The sequence below is a fragment of the Physeter macrocephalus genome, chromosome 1 (assembly GCF_002837175.3).
Source record: "Physeter macrocephalus isolate SW-GA chromosome 1, ASM283717v5, whole genome shotgun sequence".
NCBI lineage: Eukaryota > Metazoa > Chordata > Mammalia > Artiodactyla > Physeteridae > Physeter > Physeter macrocephalus.
The window spans coordinates 54459442-54487403 of NC_041214.2; the positions used below are offsets into that span (position 1 = coordinate 54459442).

At 41.9% G+C, this 27962-nt stretch overlaps 1 protein-coding gene across 6 annotated transcripts in view; it reads left to right on the forward strand.

The window, feature by feature from the left end:
- The window catches only part of SCHIP1 (schwannomin interacting protein 1), a 139842-nt gene that overhangs the window by 99286 nt on the left and 12594 nt on the right, over positions 1 to 27962 (forward strand). For 5 of the 6 annotated variants that reach the window (XM_028490542.2, XM_055081977.1, XM_055081971.1 and 2 more), the window contains one exon: positions 11188 to 11306. In XM_028490542.2, coding sequence (XP_028346343.1) covers positions 11188 to 11306 — 119 coding nt within the window. Of the gene's footprint in view, positions 1 to 11187; positions 11307 to 22601; positions 26306 to 27962 lie in introns of those variants that run through there. The other variant, XM_055081995.1, reaches the window with a different exon arrangement.

The following is a 27962-nucleotide window of genomic DNA, read 5'->3' on the forward strand; positions in this document are numbered from 1 at the left end:
TGCATCGGCAGGCGGACGCGCAACCACTGCGCCACCAGGGAAGCCCACATATATTCTATTCATAAATTACACATATATACCACTGTAAAAATACATCTTGTGTGTATAAAACATATACAGTCGTCCCTTAGTATCCACAGGGGATTGGTTCCAGGATCTCCACAGATACCAAAATCCCAGGATGCTCAAGTCCCTTTTATGAAATGGCACGGTATTTGCATATAACTCACACACGTCCTCCTGTATACTTTAAATCATCTTTAGATTACTTATAGTACCTAATACAGTGTAAATGCTATGCTATGTAAATAGTTGCTGGGTACATGGCAAATTCATGTCTTGCTTTTTGGAACTTTCTGGCATTTTCCCAAATGTTTTTGATCTCCGGTTGGTTAAATCTGCAGGTGCAGATTTAACCAACCAGAGGGTTGGAGGGCTGACTGTATACAAATAGATATTTTTATTTATTTATTTTTTATTTTTTTATTTTTTTATTTTTTGCGGTACGCGGGCCTCTCATTGTTGTGGCCTCTCCCTTTGCGGAGCACAGGCTCCGGACGCGCAGGCTCAGCGGCCACGGCTCACGGGCCCAGCCGCTCTGCAGCATGTGGGATCTTCCCAGACCGGGGCGCGAACCTGCGTCCCCTGCATCGGCAGGCGGATTCTCAACCACTGCACCACCAGGGAAGCCCACAAATAGATATTTTTAAGAATAAGGTGTTTAAAACGTAAATAAAAATAAAAGTTTTAATAATTTCTTCTTTCATCTCCTGTCACTCTGAGGTCAGTTGTCCAAAACACCTGGAAAATCGGTATATCCCTGCCTGGGTACAGTAGAATCTTTTTATACCAGTTGCACTAATAAATACCTCATGTATATAGGGATTATTTTACAAGGTTGTTTCAAAGTCAGGCAAACAGCCTTCAGGGGAAAGGTCACTTTATGAAGACTAAAATTAGATTCCACCCAGGCAAAGGAAGGAAAAGAGTACACATCTGTTCCATTTCCTCGGGGAAGGTCCTGATGTTTCATTAAGGACCTCTGGTTTGTTCAGTAATAGTAGTAAGACTGTACTCAACAGAAAGCACATCTTAGTATCTAGGAAGGAAAGCCTGCACCTTGGCAGAATCCTAGGTGTGAAAGTCCGGTCTCTCATGGCCCTGCCTTGCTCTGAGCAACCTCTGAGCCTCTGGGTCCCACAGCCCATTGTCTTCAGGACACGGAGGCACATAGCCTGCCAGTCAATGTCCTGATCCCATCAGCCGTTACTCACCAAGAGCCTTCCTGTGTCCCTGGCATTGTGTGCGGGGCCAGGATCACGAAAGGGAGGCTGGGCTTTCCCTCAAGGAGCTCAGAGTCCAAATGGGGAGGCGTACAAACAAATAAGCTGCCGTGGAATTGATGCCACCTGGAAGGACGTTCGGATGGTCAGTGTGGACCTAGAAAATGCACAACCTGCACCATCTCAGGGCTGGGGATAGATCCAAATTCTACCAGTGGAGAGAGAGAGGAAATCAAGAAAATTTAACAGGAAGCACGGTAGAGGACTGGCTCCCACTTTGTCCCAGAGCAGAGCAAACAGCGGCAAGCTGGCCTTGCCTTCTGTCCCCAGGACACTCCTGCCAGAAGGAGCTGCGGACAGGGCCTTGTGTGGTCGGAGGATGGGCAAGCCGACTTGCCTGGCTTTGTTTCTCCGGGGTGCTGTCTCTAGTGCGGTGCATCCAATTATGGTGAAAGATTAGGGAGGAGCCCGTGAAAAAATTAAAAGGCTGGAAGGAACAATATTTAAAGTGAAGCCACAGCTGCGCCTCATGTTTTTTTAAAAAGGTGAATGGAAATGACTGCTTGAGATAAACTGTAATAAACAGGAACACAGAATGCCAGCTGCCATTCCAGACAAGAGCTCTGCCCTCCCCACACAATTACTGAGGAAAAGCAGCCGTCGACCTCCATGAACCCTCCCGTCTTCCTGTCTGTAAGGGCTGAATATGCTTGAGGAACTCCGTTAAGTTACTGAACCCCGGAGCCCAGCCCTACCTCAGCCCCCCGGGACAGTCTCTTCCACTTTCTGGGCCAGGGTCTCCTTTTCTTTCAAGGGAGGAACGGGCCCGGTGGGTTATAGGTCTTATAAATATGAAGCCTCGTAACTCCCAGTTCAGGCTTCTTTGCATCGTATCACCCTGTTGGCGCACCTCGGTAAGCCAGCGTGGTAGGGAGTGGGTTCTTTCAGATCAAGAGATTTTCCAGATACATGGTATGTGAAGAGGTTAACTTGGGTCTTCTTGCCCCCGATTGCCCTGTGCCGGGCTCCTGCTCTCCTTCCTGGCCACACACCTGTGTTCGGCTACCCCAGATCCTCAGCCCACCTTGACATGGGAGGCGGGGGACACCAGCTTCCTGGTGGTTGATTGTGGTTTGGCTGTTGCATAACCTTGCAGTGGGTGTTTTGGACTGTTGTGTTCTGACAGTGATACTGAATGACTGAGGTGGTTTTACAGACTTGTAAAATGGCACCTGTTAAAAATAGAGTCCCCAGATAACACTGTCCTGTGTTAAAAGTAGTCTCTGAAGGCAATCATTTGAGAACCCGAGAGAGCTCAAGATGCACCCAGTAGTTCATGTTTCGGATATGCTGCTCAGAGGTGAGGAAAACTTTAATTTTCAACTGTGTCCCTTTAGGATTTGACATTGAAACACTCCCACTACAGAAGTCATCCTTGTAGATTTGCACCCTGGGCTCCTTTACTTCCACCAGAGTTCCCATTCAGCCAGGAAATGGCTACTGAACTTCAACCCTAGGGGTTTGTTAAATACTTTTGCTCCAGTCCTTAACAATTAGATGTTCAAGTGTTAGGGACTCCGCAGGACAGCACTTCTGTCTGCCTGCTCATGTTTATCTCCTCTCCCTATAGCGTGAGGAGAAGGAATGCAGTCGATAGGCCAAACCATCCTCAGGGTTAACTAATTATAAACAAACATCTCCATCCTCTGAACTGGCATCCCAGCCCTTTTGATGTTGGCAAATCCTTAAGTAAAACAGATGTCAGAAGGCCCCTGGACCCTCCATGGATGCCCGTTCTGGACTTCAGGTATCTAAAGGCAGCTCTCCTGTGAGTCTGATGCTGAGCAAGCCGAACCCAGGTCTCAACATTGCCCTACAGCCCGGCCTGACATCTAGTCCAGAGGACTTGTTTAGGTAGATGGGTGCGAGGATGCAAAGATAAGAGATTTCAACAGCATTTCAGGAGACCTTTCTGGATTGTTTAGTGTAAGTATCTGAAATAGAAAATGTCAGAAAAACAAACTGAAAGCAAAACAACCAGACTTACTATCCATTCAGTGATACAATGGAAAGATACTGGGTTATTTAACTTTCACCTCCACTAATAATTGAAAAGCTCTTCCCAGGAAGCTTGCATCTTGAAGTAAGATGCAAGAACTTGAAATAACCTGCACAGAGCAAGTATTTATGCCCTTGACATTCAAAAGTATACAAATCCGTATTTTTACAGAATGCTGTTTTCATATTTTGATCTTGTGGTAAACCCATAGTGCGAAAATAATTAGAAAGTACTATCAGTATATTTGGGTTTTCTTTTATTTATTTTCTATTTTAAAGAAAATTAATAAAATTTGCCTAATTAACGAATAAGTTCTGTCCTTCTGGTTCCTAATGTTTAAAAGCCTCAGACTCCTCCACACTAGAATGCTGCCTATAAATTTAGAGTAAAACTTTCTTTCTTAAGCCGAGGAGAGAAAAAAGAGTGACTATTATTTTACTAAAGGAAGAGTTCTTTTCCACCGGGAGCTCCAGAATCCCAATTGCATTCCCTGGTGGATGCCGCTAATGGCAATGATGCCAGATATCACTAGGCAATAGATTGCACTGAAGCAACGGGATCATTAATTGCTTCGAAACAGGCATCCTGGCAAGGCCTTTGGCAGAGGCCAGACGGCTGCAAATGCAATGCACCTGGATCCAGAGTCTGGACATTCCACAGGCAACAGATCTGTACTCAATTAAAGAAGAACCAACTCTGTGCTGCATGTAGCTCCTTGATCTGTTCAGGTGTTTAAAGCCATGGTTCTCAGGGTGTTTGAGCCAGCAGCATCTGGGAACTTGTTAGAAATGCACTTTCTCAGCCCCATCTCAGACCTTCTGAATCAGAAAAATAGTCTCTGGTTTTGCAAGCCTTCCAGGTGATTCTCACGCATAATCAAGTTTGAGCACTGCTGGTTTAAAGAAATTTGTGACCAGAGAGAGAGAGGGCCACGTTGTGCGTGTAACCCATCCATGCAATTCTCCACTTGGCACACCAATGGCACAGCAACCTCCCTGCATCCAGAGTTTCTTCCTGGGCCTTGGGGTACCAGGGTATTCATCAGCTTCTAGAATAATGCAGCCCCCAGCCCTTAGGAAGTTTTTTTCTCAATGGCACATTGCTTTCCTTTTTCCCATTGGTTATCATTGCTTTAACAGACACGAGGCCTGTGTGGGACACCCAGGTAGAAGATGGAGAAAGAAAATTCAAGGCCTGGAGGCTTCTTCAACTTAGAAAGAGAAACTTCTTGTGAAATAGCTAACCCCTCGCAACTTCTGGGGCTTGTTAGAAATGCAGGGTCTCAGGCCCAGCCCCTGAATCAGAATCTGCATTTTAATAAGATCCCCAGGGGATTTGTACGCACCCTGAAATGTAAGAAGCACTGACGGAGGTAACAGCTTTAGCAAGGCAGAAAGGAGGCTGCTAGAAGTGGTATCTTCCTGGATTTGTAGTGAATTGTACTGAGGCAGCATTATAAAATAAGCACATCCGGGCTTCCCTGGTGGCTCAGTGGTTGAGAGTCCGCCCGCCGATGCAGGGGACACGGGTTCGTGCCCCGGTCCGGGAAGATCCCACATGCCGCGGAGCGGCTGGGCCCGTGAGCCATGGCCGCTGAGCCTGCGCGTCCGGAGCCTGTGCTCCGCAACAGGAGAGGCCACAACAGTGAGAGGCCCGCGTACCACCAAAAAAGAAAATAATAATAAGCACATCCAATAATATAACAGGCTATTTCAGTTCCCATGGTGCACAGGTAAAAGTAAGAAACCGTGGAGCTGGGGAGGAGGGGAAGATCAATCCAGGGAAGAGATGGAAGACAGGAAACCTGGGGAGAAACATTTTCCTTTCTCCCAATTCCCTTCCCCACAACTGAATCCCATCCAGGCCCCGTTGTCCCTGCTCCCAAGCTTACGTCTGCTTTTGTTCCTAGAGCACTGCTGTGCCATTCGCATCAACTGCGCCCCCTGACTCTCTCAGCCAAGCTTCCTTAAATATCTTCCTCCTTTGGGGAGTTTAAGGAACCCCTTCCTCTGGGTCAGACAGGCCCTCTCCTTTCCAGCTATGTGGGATCAGCATCTGTGCAGGAGTCAGAAGGAAGCAGCTGCTGGCAGTGTCCTGAGCACCAGCTGGCTTTCGGTTTAGGCTCAGGATGTTATGTTCCAAAGTGTGTTTCTGAGAACCTCAGTGGGCCCGCAGCTGCCCCCAAGGACATGCAGTTTGCCAATTAAATTTTAGAAATGCACAAGACACACAGTCTTCTGCTTATACATTTATAAGACCAGCATGTGAAAGACTAGGTGGCCTCTGCTTCAGAGACACAAGGATGCTTCGAGCAAGGTGAACGGGGTGCCAGAGAGACGAAGGCGGGCCCCAAGGAGGGGCTCGGGTAACGGGTGTGTAAGGGCCGGGTGCAGCCGTGTCCCAAAGAAAGTATGGAAAGGACTTGGGGACGGACCAGATTTGGAGATAGCCGATATTTACCCGAGCAGAACATTAGCTTGGGCCGTTTGCTTTTTATTTCTTTTACCAAATCCCCCCTCTTTCTTCTCGTCGACTTTGGGGAATTGCAGCAGGACGGTGGCACGATGGGAAAAGAAAGGCTGAGCGCCAGCGTTCGGAGTCTGAAAGGGCTCAGTGGTCTGTGTTCTGAGATCTTGGCTCACATGATGCCCTCAAAAGCCATCGTGAGCCTTATCTGCCCGGGCACAGGGGGTGGCAGCAGGGAATTCGTCGACAGGCAAGGACAAAAAAACTGCCTGTGTCTGGTCAGTGGTGAGTTTGTGAGCACATTTTCACTCTTGATTATGGTCCTGATAGTCTTTCTGTCTCATAGTGATGAGCCGCTCCTCCTGAGGTGCCCTCTTGCTTTTTGCCTGCAATATCAATTTTAGACGTTTCACTTTTGTTTTGTGACAGTATTTCCCAAGGCCATTTTAGGAGGGGACATGGCTCCGCTTGCCATAAACACAGTTGGCGAGTGTAGTTTTGAGTCCGCCTCTCCCTTTTCCTGGGCACTTCACTGTTCCTCGCCCTGGGGCATGTTTGGGGTTTGGGGGTTTGGGGGACATAATTGCCCTGCAGGTGTAATTCCTTAGAGAACGAAAGAATTTTGAAACAACACATACATACACACACACACACACACACACACACACACACACACTCATACTTTACATATGTGGGCAACAAGAAGGAAATCAGGTTCCGACTGTTGAATTTTAAGAGAAAAACTGTTTTACTAGTCAGTTGAATCATAGTTACTTGAAAGGTTAGGGCGCTTTGTTCCAAAAGGAAGATTGAGCAGTGGTGTCCAAAGAGTGGCTTTGATAAGAAGATATTTGTATTGTAAGTATTTGCGGCTATGATTAGGCATGTGGTGTGTATGTTTTTTTTGTTTGTTTGTTTTGTTTTGTTTTTGTGGTATGCGGGCCTCCCTCTGCTGTGGCCTCTCCCGTTGCGGAGCACAGGCTCCGGACGCACAGGCCCAGCGGCCATGGCTCACAGGCCCAGCCGCTCCGCGGCACGTGGGATCCTCCCAGACCGGGGCGCGAATCCGGTTCCCCCGCATCGGCAGGCGGACGCGCAACCACTGCGCCACCAGGGAAGCCCGGTGTGTATGTTTTGCAGTCAGCTGTGTTCTCCTTTTCTGAGAAAGCATCACATCCATCTCAGGAAAGAAGTCGATCTGAATCTAAGTCCCGCCTCTTATCTTCAACATGGTGTCCACGTGGACACCTTACCGATCGATGTGGAGGAGTGACGTGGAAGGGGAGCAGGAAGATCTGGCACCAGAAAGATGGACTTGAATCCTAGCTCTTCTATCTAACAGTAGGGTAACCTTCCTTCACCCTCTGTTTCCTCATCTTCAGACCAGGAATTGTTGGAGGATTAATCATAATAGCTACCGTTTATTGCAGATTTACATTACCATAGGGCAGGTACTGCTACTAAGCAATTTACATAAATTTTCTCATTTAATCCTCCAACATCAAGTGGGATCCTTTACCTCTGGACTGGGAAGGGCTTTCCAAGCACAGAGCCGGCAGACACTTAAGAGGGACTGAGCTATTGACTTAACTGTATAACATTTAGATTCCAAACTCAAAAGGACTAATCATATGCTTACTAGAAACTTTTCAAAACTCTCAGACCTGGGCTTCCCTGGTGGCGCAGTGGTTGAGAGTCCGCCTGCCGATGCAGGGGACACGGGTTCGTGCCCCGGTCCGGGAGGATCCCACGTGCCGCGGAGCGGCTGGGCCCGTGAGCCATGGCCGCTGAGCCTGTGCGTCCAGAGCCTGTGCTCCGCAACGGGAGAGGCCACAAGAGTGAGACGCCCGCGTAACGCAAAAAAAAAAAAACAAAAAAACAAAAAAAAAACCTCTCAGACCTTTATAGAAAAACAAGCAAAGCTAGGAGTAAGTAGTTTAGAAAAAAGCAAGTACATTAACTGAAAAAAATTAAATATTTAATCTCACTGGTAATCAAGGAAATTAAAATTTAAAAAATAGCACTTTTTGCCTATCAAATTAAAAACACGAGCATTTTTTTTTTTAAGTGAAAATACTCAGTGTTAGCCAGGATATAGTGAAAGCTGCATCCTTTTTCGTTGCTGGTGGGCATGTACATTGGAACAGATTTTCTCTCGAGCCGTGTGACAGAATGTGTCAGGAGCTTCAACAAGTGTTCACACTCAGCTGATCTGGTAATTCCACTTCCAGGAACTTATCCTGAGGAAATAATCAGACATGTGGGCAGGAATTTATGTCAAATGCTAACTTCTGTGTAATTTTTAATTGGATACAACCCAAATGGGTAACAATAGAAGATAACTCCAGAGGAGAGAATGCTATGCGGCCATTTACAATTGTATTTTTTAAGAATTTTGAATGGAGGGAAATTCTCATAATATAAACATTATGATCTCAATTTTATAAAAAAGAGAAAAATACACACGTAAGGTAAAAAACTAGAAGAAAATATACCAAAATGTTAGCGGCGATCTGTGTCTAAGTGGTAGGATTATGGTGGCTTTTATATGCTTTATACTTTTCTTGATTTGTTCAGTGGGGTCCAGAGACAGAAGAGGAGAAGGGGAGAAAGTCTGTGTATTACAAAACAGTTGTCTTTAAACTGTTAATGAAGTATTCTGGTATAAAAATAGTAATTAATGTAAATAGAAATATTTTTAAGACCTTCTCCACTATCTATAGCTTTAGCATACAAAGTAAATCAGGAAAGATAGACATGAAATCAAGTGTGTGTTCACACCTCACACCTGGGATAGGTGTTTTCTTTAAATAAAACCTCTTCCAGACCCCAGGCTAATGTTGGACAACATTAGTCATTAACACTCATGTTGTGATCTACCGATTTTATATTTGAATATTTCATTCCACTCAACAGTTTTCTGACTGTAGAGGACATCGAGCGAGATTCTCTTTTGGCTGTTATATGGATTGAGAAATAGGTTCACTGACTACATTGAATCTGTGTGGCAGATTTGGGGATTTTGAAATGAATTTGTTTTAAATAAAGATGTCAAGTGTTGTGGTTCTGTTTTGGCAGGACCATCACCAGTACCAGCCTTACCTATTTGGAAGGGTGGGTTGCTCTAATTAAGGTTCCCAGCAGTACAGTTGCAAGTGGTTAGTGAAATTAAAAGCATTCTTACTTCCCTTTAGACTTCATGGTTACTTCCTCAGGGCTCAGTGCTGTGCTAGCCCAGTAACAATATGAGATCAGCATCATGTCTGTAACTGTATAAAAGTAGTCTTTCACCTTGTGGCTGTATTAACATATACACACAAATACAGGAGCTCCTAGTATGACACAGTTCCACTGGTACAGGACAAAATGGCAATTATATTTAAATCTATCTGTCTATATAGATATCCCTCCCCCATGACAAAATGGGGGGAGGGATATCTATATAGACAGATAGATTTAAATATAACTGCTAAGTATGAAAGTTGAAAGAATGCTTGTAGTGTCCAAGAATTTTAAAATGTTAGAGAAAAGGAGAATAAAGATGAGCTTTCCTTCGACCAGAAGTTCTCAAACGCATTGAAACTAAATACCCAGTGCTAGAGTCTAGGGATGTGTATTTTACACTTGACCTTAGCCCAAAGGCACAGAAGCAATGGGAATGTGCATTTTAAAGTCTCTACAGGAAATTCTGATGCAGACTGTTGAAACTGACGCTGTCTTAGCGGTGCTGCGCTGTCGTATATTTTATTCTGTGCTTCCCATATGATATCTACTAGCCACCTGTGGCTCTGGAGCTCTTGAAATGCAGCTAGTATGACTGAGGGACTGAATTTTTTATTTTAATTAATTAATTTTTAATTTGACTGTAAATAGTTACATGTGACTAGTAACTATCCTATTAAACAGCAGCCTTAACCTGTAGTATAGTGTCCTTCACTTGGGGATGAAATGAAGCCATTTTTCAGCCTGTCCTTCCAATAGGTTGTACGTTTCATTACTGTGACACAGTGATGCTCAGAGGATGGCTCAGAGCTTTCACTGTAACTTGTGGGTACTGGTAGCAGCAAATGTGGCTCCAGAACCTCCTACTGAGAGAATCAAGGCGGTCGTGCGTTCCGTAACCACACCCACTCACGTGAGCTGGGTTTCGTTATGTAATTTGTTCCGCAGAGTCTTCAGCCCCCTGCTCAGAACATAAAACGGTGCTTCTCACAGCCTCCCTCATCCCACGAAACAGAAAACCAAAATCTCATTCTCACCCCAGGATGTCTAACTCATTATTTGTTTTTTGTAGTTGTTTTATTTTTAACTAAGGAAATCATGTCTCATCTTCTGCTGTTTAAAGGGTTTAAAAGTTCAGCATGGTGAGTTTTTATGGGACTTTTATGCGAAGCCAAGTGTTGTAAACGTATCCAAGTTATCTCAGTAGTGTAGTTTACCAAATCCTTTTCCTATGCACACCGACCTGACTTCCCTTCAAAATATGAAACAGATGGGTCCAGTGAGAATCCTCCAGCTATTCCAGGCACTAGGTTAGGATTTCTCACAATCTAAACCTGGTGAGATGAGCTTGAATGGAAACAAGAGTCCCCATCAAGACTGTAATGGGTGGAGGCAGGGGCTGTGTCTATCCGTCCTGGGCCGTCTTCTAGCGTCACAGTGTGGCTCCTGCCTCTCAGAGAGGCTTGATGCCTGTTGGTTGAACAAATTAACGTTCTTGCCATAGAGAAAGTGGACTGAAGGGACCGTGTAAAGACGGGAAAAGATCCAGGGAAGGGCCACATTTGAGATAAAAGTGATTTAATTTAGGATAAAGTGCTTGCCCTCTGTGACTTTACTCTGTTATATTTAGCAGGTAAGAAGAAGAAAGATTATAGTGCCAAATAATCTACAGGTGACCCTTTAACAACCCCTGGGGATAGGAGCGGCGACCCTCCACGCAGTCAAAAATCTGCCTATAATTTATAGTTAGCCCTCTGTCTGTGTGGTTCCCCATATACAGATTCAACCAACTGTGGGTGGTGTAGCACTGTAGTATTTACTGTTGAGAAAAATCTGCTGTAAGTAGACCTGAGCAGTTCAAACCCGTGTTGTTCAGGGGTCAACTGTGGTTCTATCTTGATGATGATCATTTACTACCATGAAGGTGATTTCGGAGACTAGTGATCATAAAGAACTCCAAAGAACTGAAAATGCTTACAGACGTGGAATCAGGAAAGACTGGTTGAATTTCAGTCTTAATAATTCAAATGCTCTTGTGCTTTGGCCTGTTTATTTTTTATCTAATATTACAGTTCTAAGAGGCTTAGCAGTTAGATTGCCTCTGATTGTGACGTATCTGCCTGCTTATCTGCATGTTTTATTTTCCTGAAATTTTAGGCACAGAAAAATGAAAGAGAATCTATCCGACAGAAGTTGGCACTTGGAAGCTTCTTTGATGATGGCCCGGGAATTTATACCAGCTGTAGCAAAAGTGGGAAGCCAAGCCTTTCCTCCCGGTGAGTGTTTTGAGTTGATTTTCTGATATGTACCTAATGGATTTTGTCATCTGACTATGTATGTCTAATAAGAGATATCCTTTAAATCCTTGAGTATTTTTTCCCCATAATAGTGCCACCTTTATTTGCGTGCTAGACAGATCCCTCTCCACCTGTTTGTTGGGCTTGGTTTTGGGGTTTTAGTTTTGGGGATTTTTGGCCCATATGCCCAGCCATTTGAGGTCAGATTTCTATATTTCATTTTTTTTCTAGACACAATTCTGATTTTGCATTGTGAAGGGGGACTCAAGCTACACTCTTAAGCAAGCCGACTGATGCTTGGAGAAGTGTGGCAGACCACCAGATTTCCCATTAAGCAGTCCCAAAGCATCCAGCCTAACCCCCCTGATGCATTTGATTGCAATGAATACTGGTAACTGAGAAATACAATTCCCACTTTGATCATTGAATGTTTATTACAGAGCTTAGCCTGTCCTGCAGGTGGTTTTTTTTTATCTTAATTGATTTCAGGGTATCATTGATCATTTGCATAACTTCAAATTCCAATTAAAATATATTAAAATTATAATTCTATCTAGAAAATAGGATTGTAGACCAGAGCTTCTTAAACTTTAATGTGCATATGTATCACCTGGGAATTGTGTTAAAATGCTGATTCTGATTTAGTAGGTTGGGGTGGGGTTTAAGATTCTGTATTTTTTTTCTTTTTTTTTAAAAATTAATTTATTTATTTTTGGCAGCATTGGCTCTTCGTTGCTGCACTCAGGCTTTCTCTAGTTGCGGGGAGCAGGGCTTACTCTTCATTGCGGTGCATGGGCTTCTCATTGCAGTGGCTTCTCGTTGCAGAGCGTGGGCTCTAGGCTTCAGTAGTTGCAGCACACAGCCTCGGTAGTTGTGCCTTGCAGGCTCTAGAGCACAGGCTAGGTGGCACACAGGCTTAGTTGCTCCGCGGCATGTGGGATCTTCCCGGACCAGCGCTCGAACCCGTGTCCCCTGCACTGGCAGGCGGGTTCTTAACCACTTCACCACCAGGGAAGTCCCAAGATTCTGTATTTCTAACAAGCTCCCAGCTGATGTTCATGCTGCCAGTCCATAGGTCACACTTTGATTCGGGAGGGTATAGACAATCTGCAAAATTAACTATTACGAGTACAGGTATTCCAAGTGATTAAAGCACATAAAACATTGTTTTAATAAAGATGGTAGTAACTGAAGACCCGTCAGCATTCTCTTGATCCCACCCCAAATATCTATTTCTTGTCAGAATGTCTGCTCTTCCTTTGGGCTCTCTAAGAGCAAATATCCCCTGTATAAATACTAGGTATACTTACCATGTTAAACCAGGTGTGGGAGACAAATGATAGCATTCATGCCTTCATTCAGCCAACGGATTTCCACGCTTTCCTTCATATGAGGCCCAGAATTAGACACTTTAGTATCTATTTTATCGAGCTTTCAGTAAGCCTCATACTTCTGTCTGATCCTTACAGATTCATCTAAATCAGCAAAAATCAGAAAGCACACACACACTCATATATGTGCGTATTTAGGAGTCACTCGTGGTGGGTTAGTGCCTGGAGACAGGAGCTGTGCCCTGGCCATGCAGTGTTCAGGCGTGTCCTCCTCAGCTGGGTGTGGGCCAGCTCAGGCTCAGAGGATTCCCTCACTCTCGGCATATGTCGTTCCAGAGCTGGAAGGTCAGCCTTCCCCTTTGCCATGGAAGCACCTCTTTCTCCTCCTAGTGGGATGTGGCAGGAGGAACTCGGGCCTAGGGACCTGGACACCTGAGGGTTAGTCCTAGTCAGCTTCTAATTCTGAGACTTGAGCAGTTAACTTAGTTTTCACCATGCCTCAGTTTCCTCATTTTTGTGAAATGAGTAGATTGGACCCCATGGTCTTATAGATCTCTGCTACTGCCCTCTAGTAGTCCCCAAAGCACCAAAAAATTTTCTTCTAGAAGCCCCATCTCTTTGCTCAGCCATGTCATATCCATCTGGTCCAAACGGGAGCTGTGGTTTTTAAAATCAAAGTTGTGTGTGTGTGTGTGTGTGTGTGTGTGTGTGTGTGTGTGTGTGTGTGTTATATGACTTTGAAAGTAAAGTAGAATTAACTACAGAGTATATAATAAGAACATAAAATAAAAGTAACAGTCCCTGGTCCCATCCCTCTCTAGCCTCATCTCACTCTCCAGAAACAATAACTTTTAACTCCTTAGTTGTTTCTGCCGGTATTTATATCTCTGAGTAAAATGCTTATCTTCTTACCTTTTACTTTTAAACCATTTACCAACTGCTAAATACAGAGGGTTGGGATTTAACTCTCTTTTACAGCCCTCCCACAGACATATCTATATAACCCTCCCTGTCCTCCTCATATAATTACTTTATAATTTGGGGTCAAATAACTGTTCAATTTTACATTATGAAGATCATATATTATTCACCTTGAACCATGTAGTAAACTATGATTACTTGAGAAATTTTATTGTTTGTTCTGAAATTTAAATTGCCCCATTTTCCCCTTTGCCAGTCCCTGATTTGACTGCTGTATTATATTCCACCATATGAATGTATCACAGTTCATCGAGCCACTCTTCTGATGATAGGCATTGGGTTGTTTCAGAGGTTCTGCTCTTATAAACAGTGCTGCTTATAAACATCCTTGTACGTGTCTTCTGCTGTCTGTGTGCAAGAGTTTCTCTCTGGTGTGTACCTTGGACTGGTATTCCTAGGAAAATACATGAATGTTCCTATTTAGAAGATAATGCCAAACTGTTCAAAATAGTTGCACAAGTTACACTCCTACCAGCAATGGTTCAGAGATCCTGTGGATCCATAGCCTTTCTAACACTCAATATTGTCAATTTCTTTCACACTTTTGTTAACTGAATGGGTATTAAATGATATTTTATTATGTTTATTAGCCATCTCTGTTTCCCCTTCTGTGAAATGTCTTTTTGGGCCTCACGTCCAAACTTCTATTGGATTCTTTATGCTTTTTTCATTGATGTATGGAAGTTCTTTAGTTATGATACTAATCCTTAATATGCTGTATGTATGGCAAATATCTTCTCCCAGGTTGTAAGTTGTCTTTTCACTTCCTCAATGTGTCTTTATGACCAGAAGTTCTTAATTTTAATTTTAATGGTAATTTTTATCTAACTTTTCTTTTACAGTCAGTGCTTTCTGAAGCTTGTATAAAAAAATCTTCTTCTACCCTAAGGTCCAAAAGGCTTTAACCTAGATTTCCTGTTAAGAGTTAAAAGTGTTTTGGTTTTTTTTTAAAGTCTGTAAGCAATCAGGGGTTGGTTTCCTGATTTGGAATGGAGAAGTCTAATTTCATCTTTTTCCATATACATTACCAATTTTTCCATCCTATTTATTAGTAACAATTCTCTTTTACTGAGTGATCTAACAGACCACTTCTGTATGACTATACATTAATGGGAATACATTCTATTTCATTGGTTAGTGTTTCTATCCCTGCACCAGTACCATACGGTCTTAATTACTATAGCTTCAAAATAAGTCCTGATATCTGGACTCTTTACTCTTTTACTGCCTATTCTTGGTTTTTTATTCTTCCATATAAATTTTAAATCATCAAATCAAGTTCAGCAAAATACTGTCTTGGGATTTTTGACTAGAATTGCATTGAATTTGGAAATATTGGGTTGGCCAAAAAGTCCGTTCTGGTTTTTCCGTAAGATGTTACGGAAAAACCCGAACGAACTTACAGAAAACGAACTTACGGAAAAACCCAAACGAACTTTTTGGCCAACCTGATAATTTAGGGGAGAATTACGTTTTCACAGTATTAAATTTTCCTATCCTGTTTTCCATTTAGAGATACTGCTTATCTTTTGTTATATTTATTTCTAGATATTTGATATTCTGATATTATCTTAAATTCTCTTTGATAATGCTTTCTTGTTGTTTGCTGCAGCTTACTTTGTACACTAGTTGTGTATCCATCCATTTCGTTATTATTATACCTAGTATTTCTCTACTCTCCTATTATTTCCGGTAAAGTTGTCTGTACATTCTTTGGAAGTTTAAAACAATATCATCTACAAAAAATAGCAGCTTTTAAAATTCCTTTCTAATCCTCCTACTTCTGGTTTCTTTCTTTGTTTTACTGCACTGGATAGGTACCCTAGTACACTGAGGATGAAAAATGGTAGTAGTTGGAATCCTTAGCTCATTTCTCATATTAAATGGAATGCTTCTAATGTTTCCATTTAGGATGATGTTAATTTTATGTTTTCTTTAATTTTACTCTTTATGAGATTAACATTGTTCCCTTATACTCATAATTTAAAAAACATTTTTATCATGAATGGGTATTTGATGTTATCATGTGCTTTTTCTGCATCTGTTGAGATGATTGTATGATTTTCTCTATTAATCTATTAATGAATTACATTTATAGATTTTCAAAATATTGAACAATCTTTGCATACCTATTATAAACCAAAATTGGTTGGGGGTATTATCTTTTTTTGAACAGTATTGGATTTTATACATAATATTTTATTTAGGGTTGTTATACTTACATTCATGAGTCACATGGGTCTGTTGTATTCTTTTCTTGTAACTTTTTTTTCTGGTTTTAGTATAAGTTTATGCTGGTGTAAATGAATTAGCTACTATTCCCCCTGTCGTATTGTCTAAGAAAAGTCTACATAATATTGGAATGAGCTGTTTCTTACCAGTATAACCATCTGGGCCCGGTGTCTACTTTGTATGTTTGATTTAACTGCTTCTGTTTTTTAAGTGGTTTTAAGATTGTACACACTTTTGATTTCTTCTTGAGTCAGTTCTGATGAGTTGTATTTTCTAAGAATTTGTCCATTTTGTTTATGTTTTCAAAATTTTTCCCATCATACTTTCTCATTTCACTGAGGGCATTAATTTTAGTTAAATTGTTCAAAATGTTTCCTTCTGATTTCTACATTGTCCATGATTTTTTTCTGAGTTTATTTTTTTGTTCATTTTGATTTCTATTAATAATTAAGTGTAAAACACTAAGAGCTGTTGTAAAGTTTCTGGTTGGGGCTTGGAGACATATATTGTCTCCTCAGAGAGACCTTTCCTGACCACCCAATTAAAAGGTAAACTCCCAACCTACCTACCACTTTCTCTTCTCTTACCCTGCTTATCCTCTTACCCTGATTTGTTTTTCTTTGTGGTCCTTATCATTACCTGATGTTGTATTATATATATTTTTAATCTGTTCCTTGTCTTTCTCTAGTACAAAAATAATTAACCCCAAGAGAGCAGGCCTTTGTCTGTTTTGTTCACCACCATAACTATTGCTTAGATAGTGTCTAATACATAGTCAGTTACTGAATAGTTGTTGCATTAATGAATGGTGAACTTCACTTTAGAATGGTCAAATAAAAACACAACTATTTTGTAAGGGTGGATCCAATTAAAAGTGCCCAAAGCTCTTTTCTCTTGGGCTGTAAGTTGTCACAGGGAAGAACTCTCCAACTTCATCCTAAGGAATTTTAAGCCTGGCTGCCAGTGTAAGACTCTAGCAGGGGAATGGTTGACAATTCAGCACGTAGGATTTCACTTGATTCCCTTGATTTCAGTAAGGCGCTTCATTGCCACCTCAGCTGTGCCTGAGGGAGCCCTAGCCCAGAGCTCCCCTGATGCAGCCTCTCTAGATAGTAAACGTTCTCATTCTGCCAGGCCACACCTAGTCAGGGTAAGTTAGAAGATCTAGGTTTTCCTTTCAGTTGTTTAATCAGTCTTGGTTTGTACTCAGCCTTACCCCGCTCCCCTGCCTTTGGATGCACCTGAGTATTTCCAGGATCCTGAAGTGAAAATGCATGTGCCTTCTCCACCAGCCACCCCTGCAGACACCTAGCAAATTGAAGTAGTTAAGTCAAATACCCCTCATCCATCTGCATTTTGTCTTTCAAAATTTTTTCAAACTCTCTTGTGTGCCACTGTCTCCTTTTCCATTTCCTTTGTCCATGTAGGTTCATACCTTATTTCTTCCTTTAATATTGTTTTAGTAGGATTTCAGAAGAGAAAGAAGATAAATTCCTGTGTTCGATATGCCATGTGTAACTAGAAGTCTCATGAAGGTTTTTGGTATTTTTAATAGCAGAAATATAAAATCCTGTGCAGAAACCATGTATGTAAAACAAAGCCGACCCCTGGTCCAGGAGTACTGAAGGAGAGGAGTTGGGATACCCCTGCCCAGAACATGCCCTCCCCCACCATTTCCCTTCAATGCCACTCTACTTCGCACTCAGTGCCCCTCACCACCCCTCCCCTATAAACCCTCAAAGCCCACCTGAAACTCTTCTGGCAGAGCAGAATTTGAGAATCACTTAGTCATCTACCCCCTTTGGAGACACAGCTATCTAAACACATATGTATTTCACAGTAGCTCATAACAAGCGACACTTGTTGACTCTCCATACGGAAGATTATTTATAATCCTGTTCTTTCATATGTTTTCCTCTCCACATTCTGGGATGAGATCATCCTCTCTGAGAACACGATGACTTTTTGGATCCCCCTTAGGATGATGGTTAATAATGAGACTTAACGTTCCTAAGAAATGTCACTTTTTCCCTGTAAATTTAAAGTCTGCAAAGACTGACTGCCATTCTCCCTCCTCAGGAATAATGTAGGAGAGAAGCCTTAGGAAATGTTCAACTGCAATTGTGTAACCCATATTCTCCATCCCTATTAGAATTAGTGTTTCTCTAATGTATTACAATTCCTGAAATTCTTCATTGAGCTAGAAGTACCTTACCTCTTTCTTACAAAAGTACTTGAGGGATGTTAGAACTTTGAGGTCACTGATGTGGCACTCCAAAATGCTCCAAAGCACACATGTTGAATTAGTTAAATAATCAAAACCAGGTAAATATTAGCTGAATTTACTGCTTTAAGGAGCTCAGTACTCAATTTTAAATGAGGCTGAGGACTTACAATTAATTGCCCAAGAAATGGATTCTGAAGTGCTAAGCTTACTTTTAAGGCAGGGCCTACCCAGGTAAGTAGGATCCTTTGGCAAAATAGTGGACTTCTATTTATGCATTTTAAAGGGTGTTTACCTGTAAAAATTAACTTCATATTATGTGAGAAATTGTGAAGTAGCGGGAGGGTCCTTTGGGAAGACAAGTTTAAGCTGCTCCCGTGAGAGTAAGTCCTTCTCAGTTGGCCTTCGGGTTTCAGCCCCACTGAATTTTTCTAACTGGTGCTATCTCCTAAAGCACTTTTTAAAAGAATGACAAGCTATTAAATGTAAGCTAGACTTACGATAATCCCATAAAGACATTTCATGCCCAATACCGGAGCAAAAGAATTTTTGATATTGCTTCATAACTCAACTAATTAAATTTGACTTATACTGAAATGTGGCAAGTATAGGAAGTGCCATATTTTTCTTCAAAGTGTGCTAATCCACACATAATCAGCCTTTTCAAACTGAGATCGTATGACCTTTGTCCGTTTTCTCTGTTTAAAAATGTTCCAGCTAAAAGCTTAAAAGGAAATGAGAGAAATGAATTACCTATTTTTGAAAGAAGTTTCTAAGAAATGTTAGATTTACTCATGTTCTTAGAAAAATTAAATATTCCTTTTCTCTTATGACTAGTATAATACTTTTCTATAAAATATTTTTTCATTGACCAAATTAATCTTGAATCAGCATTATATTTTGGATTCTGAGTTTATATAGCTTAGTGTTATTAAAGGAATGGAAACTGGCTTGGCTGCTATGAAAACACAAGACAGAGTGGTCATTAGTAATAGACATCTAGGAAGTCTTTCATTTTTCAAACATTACAACCTGATTTGACATCACGGAGAAAACTTTTTTTCTGCCATCTCCATTCTCCTTTTCTCAGAGTAACACAAAATAAACCTGACCCCCGACTTCTCTTCTTCCCTTACCCCAAGATAGATTTTATTTACATGCACATAAATATAAATACAACATAATACAGTCTATTCACAAAGTATGCAATGTAATATTGTAGCCTGGAAAAGGCTATATACCCTTCTCTCCATGCGTTGTGAAGATTATGAAAAACTGAAATTCCCCAGAGAGCTTTAGAGACGCTCGTTTGAATAATGATTACTGTTTACTTATCTCAGCCATTCCAACATCCCCAGATCAAAACTCATTTCTTTCTTGTTCTTACAGGTTTATTGGTGAATGGCTGAGATAAGACCAGTAATAGTTACCCACCACCTCCTCTTGTGTTGGGGCTGTGTGGAGGGGAGGGGGCGGGGAGGCACCATAGCCCAGGGAGTTGTATCGATAGGACAGATACAGTGATCTAGAGAGACTTTAAGGAAATTGGATTCATAGGTGCTTCGAATGTGAGGAACTGAGAATCTGAATATATAATCTGCCACAGAGCACAGGTCAAACCAGCCTCATTTTGCCAGGAAAGTAAATCATCCTTTTGTCTCTGACAGTAATAATTTTTGCATAATTTCCTGGAAGAAGTAAGCACAGTAGTCATATATACCCAGCATGGGTGAGAAGAGGTTGTCCTGTTTCAACACAATGAAATGTGCTTTCCTGAAGTAATAGGTACATACTACGACAACCTATTTGTAACATGCAACATACCTTTTGAACTTCATATTAATCTCATACATGTGTACTATTAATTTGCTTAGAAAATCCTTCATATGAGTAATTCCAAAGTACCTGTCATTGCAAATGGTAATTTGCAAATTCTTTTTTTATACTATTTGAAAATTCATTGGGTAATCTACAGCAAACCTATCATTTTTATGCCCTCTTCCAAGAATTATCTACCTCCTCCAATTAATTATCTTTTATATTCTAAAATATTACACAATTTTTAAAGTGAAGCAAAATTTGAAGTGGATCTTTTGAAGAGTAATAAGTTTAAAATGGCAAAACAAATTTAATCATGTAAGCAATTCTTCTCTTTTACAAACCTGAAAGAAAAGCAAATTGGCATTTGTGAAATTTTCTTTGTCTAATAAATAGCCTCACTTTACAATAATGCCAATGACCCCAGTTTAATTAGGTGCAATTAATTTTGTGCAAGCGAAATTTGACATCTTGCTAGAGGCATATCCAGCTGTACTCTGTCTTATGAATTTTATTATTATCACCAGTGAGAATTCAGTTGTCAGAGCTACTGCAAAAGGGTGGGAGACGGGGAGAAAAAGGCCACAGGGCTGCATTTTATATTTAAAAATGGCTCCAGTGGACAGCCAAATGTTTAATTAAAAGAACTTCTAGAAATGATTTTTCATTGGTGCATCATCATCTTTGACAAGTTATCATGACTTTATTACTGAAATTTGCACTCCCTTTAGACAGTGGTCCTTCACATGTGTCTGGACACACACAGCTCACCGGCTCCTTTGAGAGTTTACATAAGCACTCACTGCTATGAGAAAACAGCCTCACTGACTGCATGTGAGGTCTGTCATCTGGAGTTTTAACGCAATCCTTTTGTTCAGTATTTTTGTAAAATTTTCTGTGCCCCTCAGATTATTCTCATTCAGATTATCACATGCATTAAAAACCCATGGAAGGGCTTCCCTGGTGGCGCAGTGGTTGTGAGTCCGCCTGCCGATGCAGGGGACACGGGTTCGTGCCCCGGTCTGGGAAGATCCCACATGCCGCAGAGCGGCTGGGCCCGTGAGCCATGGCCTCTGAGCCTGCGCGTCCGGAGCCTGCGCTCCGCAACGGGAGAGGCCACAACAGTGAGAGGCCCGCGTACCGCAGAAAAAAAAAAAAAAAAAAAAAAAAAACCATGGAAGATATTTCAGAAAACCACTGCCAATTAAATGGTGACACATGCCTCCTTAACACTTAGCATTTTTTTTGTTTTTTGTTTTTTGTTTTGGTGATGTGCCTTGGGGCATGCGGGAATCTTCGTTCCCCAACCAGGAATCGAACTTGCTCCCCCTGCAGTGGAAGCGTGGAGCCCTAACCACTGGACCACCAGGGAATTCCAGAGCTTTTGTTTTAGTTATTGAAAAGTCCTTTCAGGTTTATTTGGGTATATCTTTTTATCACATGTGTCTTTTGTGCATACAAAAAAATAAGAAAAAGTGAAATTGGTTAAGGTAGTCCTACACCCTTTTCACATTCACATTTCAATTCTCCATTTAACCACTTTCCCTTAGAGTTGTCCATCTTTGCTTTTCCCCAAAGTGTCACCCTTTGTGCCATCAGGAGGTGCTGTGCCTCACCTTCCAAGCCACTGTCCCCCATTCTGCAGGTTTCGATGCTGGCACTTTTTTATTATCAGAAGGCATGAATGGTGGTCCACTGCCAGAGCCCACCTCTTCTTCAGTGGTCCTTATATGGTTTGTGGGCTGACAGAGTTACAGCTCAGTAGAGCAGTCATGCCACCAGCTGCATGGGTGGCTGAGATTGCGAGACATACCCCAACGTTGAAGAGGGCCAAAGATGAATAACCATGCGTCATAGAATTAATGCAATTCAGTAAATCTACTGCATTCTTTTTAATGACTGAATAGAATCAAATGACCACAAATTAAGTCATGAAACAGAAGGTCTTTGAGATGAAGCTTACTATGGGACCAAGCCTAAATGGCAGCCCCAACATTATTTTAAACATGAACATAAGAAGTGGTGAAAGCAGTGATTCAGTGTTCAAGACAGTAAAAGAATTTGCAATTAAGATTTTCACCAAGTCTAACCATACCCCTCAAAAACATCCACAGGCACTGACTCTTCAACTGCCGTATCTTTACCCCAGCCTCACAGAGGTAAACACTGGTCCAGAAGGGGATGAGCCTAACTTCAGCTCCAGCAGCTGAAACTCATCAGCAGGTCCTGCAGATACAAGTTTAAACTCTGTCTGGGCTGAGCAGAGTAAATAGGCAGGCTGGCTTTAAAAATACAGAGTGAAATGTATATCCTTTACTTGAGAGTCTGTCATCTATGCAGATCCGAAAAGGAGAATGGGATTGAGACTGGGTTGGGGAGGGATGGCAACAGTTGAATCAGAGAGTCCATCCACAGAAATGTTCACTTATAAGAAAATTTGTTCCTTACTGCCCTCCCCACTGCTGGGGGCAGGATCTCCCACCCCCAGCACCCTGCCAAAAACAAAAGCCCAGCCTGACTCATACGTGAGTCATGGTCCCTGCATAGACACCATCAGAGTCAGACACTTCCAGCAGCCATCCTCTTCCAGCTGTCAAATATTTAATCCTACTCACCTTGCTCCAACACACAAGCGCTAATCAACTCACCCATTTTCTCTCCTTTTCCTTTTTAAAATTCCTGCTTAAGGCCCACACATAGCAGCTCAGAGGCACTCAAAAGAGAAAAATTTGGGGGCTTCCCTGGTGGCGCAGTGGTTGAGAGTCCGCCTGCCGAAGCAGGGGATGCGGGTTCGTGCCCTGGTCCGGGAAGATCCCACATGCCGCCGAGCAGCTGGGCCCGTGAGCCATGGCCGCTGAGCCTGTGCATCCAGAGCCTGCGCTCCGCAACGGGAGAGGCCACAACCGTGAGAGGCCCGCGTACCGCAAAAAAAAAAAAAAAAAAAAAAGAGAAAAATTTGAAGTCAACTGAATTTGTTCCACGAAAAAATATCTAGGTATATTTCCTGCCACTTTTTCTGTACAGATAGCTCCACATTTTTGTTCACAAACTTGGAATCATAGTATACCTATTGTTTTAGAGCTTGGTTTTTGTTTCTGTTTTTGACTTAACAATACATCAGGAATATTTGCCCATATTCATAACTGTTCCATTATATATATTTTTACTAGCTGCATAATGGCCTGTCATACATTTCACCATAATATACTTTTTTTTGTAGTTCTATCAATCTTTTTTAAAATTGGGATATAAGTTGTTTTACAATGTTGTGTTAGTTTCTACTGTACAGCAAAGTGAATCAGCTATAAGTATACATATATCCCCTCTTTTTTGGATTTCCTTCCCATTTAGGTCACCACAGAGCACTAAGCAGAGTTCCCTGTGCTATACAGCAGGTTCTTATTAGTTATCTATTTTATACATATCAGTGTATATTTGTCAATCCATAATATACTTAATCTCTTACTGTTAGACATTGAAGTTGTTTCCAATTTTTTGTTTTGTTTTTGTTTTGCTTTTTTTTCATCTTCTCTTTTATTCTTCCGTTCATGAATTTATTCTAGCCTTCTCATAGTGCCCTGGCTTCTCACCACACTCTCCTAGAATAAAATGCCAGCTTTGTGACCTTGTATAATTTAACCTCTGAGCCTTAGTTTTCTCATATGCAAAATGGAGATCATAATACTTGTTTTAGGTGTATCTGAGGATTAGAGGTAATAGATATGAAGTGCCTACAATATAGTAGATGCTCAAAAGTGGTAATTCTTTTTATTTCAGAAAGTAGATTGCTGAGAAATCATTTGGCTTTAATTAAGAGAAAGTAGACCACATCTGCCACCTAGGAGAGATGGCTGTTTTATTCCATTATTATTGCGGTATCAGAAGAGAACTCATTCTGGTCTTCAATTCGTGCAGAAAATATTTCTGGTGAAAATGCATTTGTTAACATTAAGATCCTATAATTCCAAATTTAATTACATATTAATGGTCATTATTGAAGGAACTAGACACTGATGTGGAATTAGAATCAGCAGCTGTCTGAGGAATGCAAGTATTTATAGCTCCCTAGAGAATCGGGTTAGGCTACAGGGGCTGCTGCTTCACCAGAGAAAAGCTGTTGAATGCTAGTCCGCTTCTCTAAACGTTACTTAAGTAGTGAGAAGATTCTGTGGCCATGTGGAGTCGGATGCCTACCAGCCCTCACACAAACACATACAGATGGAAGGTCCAGAACTAACGAGCCTTAGAAAAGGGAGCAGACAAAAAGTATGTGCAGGATTGGGAGAAGAAAACCCAGAGAGGGCCATTCACACTCCAGCCGCCTTTGGAGCTACCTTCCGTGGCTTTCGCTGAGGAAGCCAAAAGCCTGAGTCCTGTAAGACGTGGGCTGAGGACAGGACATGAAGAGACATGGTGCCCCCCTTTCCCCCAGTCCTCTCTCTAGCACAGAGTTTGAAACTGCCCTTAACTGCTCTGGACACATAATGGCAGGAGAGCCGGCTTTCCATCCCTCTTCTGCATTTGCTTCCCCGATCCCGCAGACCACTTTTCTACTGCAGTTAGTTCCCTGCTCATTCACTCTTCTTGGTTAACACCTTACTTACTAATTAATGTCCAGGTAAGTGGAAGTGTTTCTTTTCTCATCTATAAGATAGGGAGTATCCAGTAAGTATTTTTTTGAGTTCTCTTCCAATGCTCTATATAGTCCACATTTCTATTTGTATATTGTGATTTCATGATCCAAGCATTTGGTACCTGTTAGAAGACCTGATTTCTGTCCCTGGATCAACTACTACTATGCATCCACTTAATATAGGGGTCGTGAACTGTAACATGCCTGCAGGGGCCAGCAAGAAACATAAAGGAATGAAGTAGCCCAGATAAAAGGCAATAGGTGGGACTGTGGTGAACTAGAAAGTGTGTGCCCTGGCCAAAGGGGAGGCATCAGCTCAGCACTGGCCAGTCGGTGCCGTGGGGTTTGCAGAGATGTTATTGCCTGATCATCAAATGAACAAACAAATGAACAGTTAAACATCCCCTTTCTTTCTAATATAGTTGTAAAAATCATTTATAGTACTTCTGTGTGTATGATCATATATGTTATTAGACCAGCAGTGTTTGCACCTGTTATGGGAATATCACTCTTTTTTAAAAAAGTCAGCTCAGCCATAAAAAGGAATGAAATTTTGCTATTTGCAGCAACATGGATGGACTTGGAGGGCATTATGCTACGTGAAATAAGTCAGACAGAGAGAGACAAATACTGTATGATATCACTTATACGTGGAATCTTAAAAAATACAGCAAACTAGTGAATATAACAAAAAAGAAGCAGACTCACAGTTATAGAGAACAAACTAGTGGTTACCACCTTTGGCACCTAGGAGAGATGGCTGTGGGGAAACGAAAGCAGGAGGAGCAACATAGGGGTAGTGGAGTAAGAGGTACAACCTATTAGGTATAAAATAAGCTACAAGGATGTATTGTACAACACAGGGAATATAGCCAATATTTTATAATAACTATAAATGGAGTATAACCGTTAAAAATTTAGAATTACTGTATGGTACACCTGTAACTTATACAACATTGTACAGCAACTATACTTCAATTTTAAAATTTTTAAAATTTTTAGAAAGTCAAATTATCATCCCATGCATTGCACACTCTTTAGCAAAAGAAAGTTAACACAATCCCACTAAAGTAAAATAAGAAATAGCAATATATTTTCACAATAACAAATATTGGGAAGTAGAAACTTTGCCTTTCCTTTTTTTTTTTCAATAGTAATTCTGTAACTTTCATGGTAAATGTCAATACAAAACAGTCAGTAGGGAAAAGAAGAGTAAGGAGCAAGGTTTGGGAAATGGGAAAGGTATTTCACAATTTATTAAGGAATAGCAGCACCTCATTTTAACCCACCTCAGCACATTCTATAGAGACACCATCACACATGCAGTACATCTAGAACTTACCCAAACCTCAATTGTTCCCACATTCTTTCTTCACGACAAATCCTTAGAAAAATGAAATGTGTTTACGGCTACCCTTGGTCAATTACAATCCACATTTTATATTCCGTCCCCTTTGAAATTCTCTTGAAACAGGAAAAGATAGCGGGTGATAATATTCATTATGTAGAAAGCCTTTGAATAATGCATCAGAGATCCATTAAAATAAATAGAAATAATATATTTTAACAGCCCAGCCACAAACTAGTCGGGAATACTGAGTAATGAACGGCATGGCAGGGCCAGAGGCTCTCACAGCCACACTGCTTTTGGACAGAAGATGAGCAATGCATGTTTGAAAGCCATAGGCATTTCAAAGTTTCCTCTCACTCTGTTTCTTAAGAAAACCGTACAATTGCCTTGAATTTATAAGCAACTACAGGAGGCATTATGTGCTTAAAATTATATTGCCATCACAGGCAAGACCTAATAAGTCCAAACCTAAGGTTAAGTGTAGTATGGGGAAAAGCCCACTGGATTCAAAAACCAGAGGCCCAGCCTATAGTCTCTTGCTTTGTGATCTTGTACCATTTATCTGTTGCCATGGTGGTGATGCGTGATAGAAACCCACCCACATCAGTGGCATCCGATGATAAGCACTGATTTCTGCTGCTAATCAGAGCTGGGTTCCCATGGGGCTTACTCATGTGTCTAGGATCGGCTACTGGCTGGCGAGGTACCGCTACTGCTTGCTCTTGGCTGAGCTCCGTCAGGTGCCTGGGGCTTCAGTTGGGACAGCGGCCGATTGAGTTCTGTGCTACGAAGTCCCTCCTCTGTCAGCAGGCTGAGCTGGACTTGTTCTGTGGGCAGCGGCATGGTTCCCTGGGGCAGCGGGGAGTGGGGGTGGGGGGGCGGATGGAGGGGTTCGGAACCGGAATACTGTCACTTCCTCTGCATTCTGTTGGCCGAGGCAAGTCAGGAGGCCAGCCCAGGGGTCCGGAAATAGACTCTACCTCTTGATGGAGAACCCGCAGTCTTATTATAGGGGGACCAGATAGAGAGAGGGGAAGGATTGGGACCATTTTAATAATCAGGCTGTCACAGATCTGGGGCAAGTTATCTGACTTCTTTGAGTAACTGCTGCCTTGCCTGTAATCCACAGGTGGTTGTACAGCCCAAGGAGAGAATGAAGTGAACACACTTTTAAACTCAAATTCACTGTAACTGTTCAAGTGAAATTAAGTAAGGCATGGTGCAGGGGATAGAACCAAAGAATCTTCAGCATTTCTCTGTGGATGCTGGCGGTCTAAGCTAGTGCTGGGAGATTCCTGTTTTTAAAATCAGAAAACACCAAATAGTTCTGGGATTCGGAGCTGGCCGTCAGACCAGGCCACTCTCAGTCACTGCAACCCAAGGCCAAGGACAAAGGCCAGATTCCCAATGCTGCTACCCCACTGGAGGTCACAGCAAACTTTAAGACCATCCCATCACTTCTCCCACGGAGTAAACTGGTCTTGTCCCTGTCTTTTGAAAAAGGTATTGTCTTTATACCAAATCATATCACCAGGTAGCTAGGTTTTTGAGATATCCTCTTAGTAGTTAAGATCTTTCCATCTCCATCATTCTCTCGATTCTGAGCATATTTTCATAATATCCCTGCTGACAGTAGTTGGAGGTCAGCACATGTGTTTTCTAAGTAAGTTTTCCTCACTGTAAATGCCAAGTGGACACTGGTGCTGAGCAGCCTATCAACTAATGCTTTCCCGATCCTGGCCAACAGGAACTGTCACTCAGAAAGCCACGTTCACTCACACTGAGATGTCCAGGAAGCACACTTAGACCCTATCTTTTCACGTTTCTGAGCCTTCTCCATCCATGACAGCCCCCTCTCCATACCCTCGGCTCCCTGTCAGTAACTCTGGGCTGCAGTGCGGTTTTTCATGGCATAAGGAGAAGAGGTTTCCGGGGTGACCAGGACACAGACCTTCCAGTAATCAAATCCACAGGCAAGGCAGACATCAAGCAACCTTTTGCTCATAGCCCTCTGCCGAATGCCATTCCAAACATCAAGTAACCCTGAATTGGATACCTTAAATTA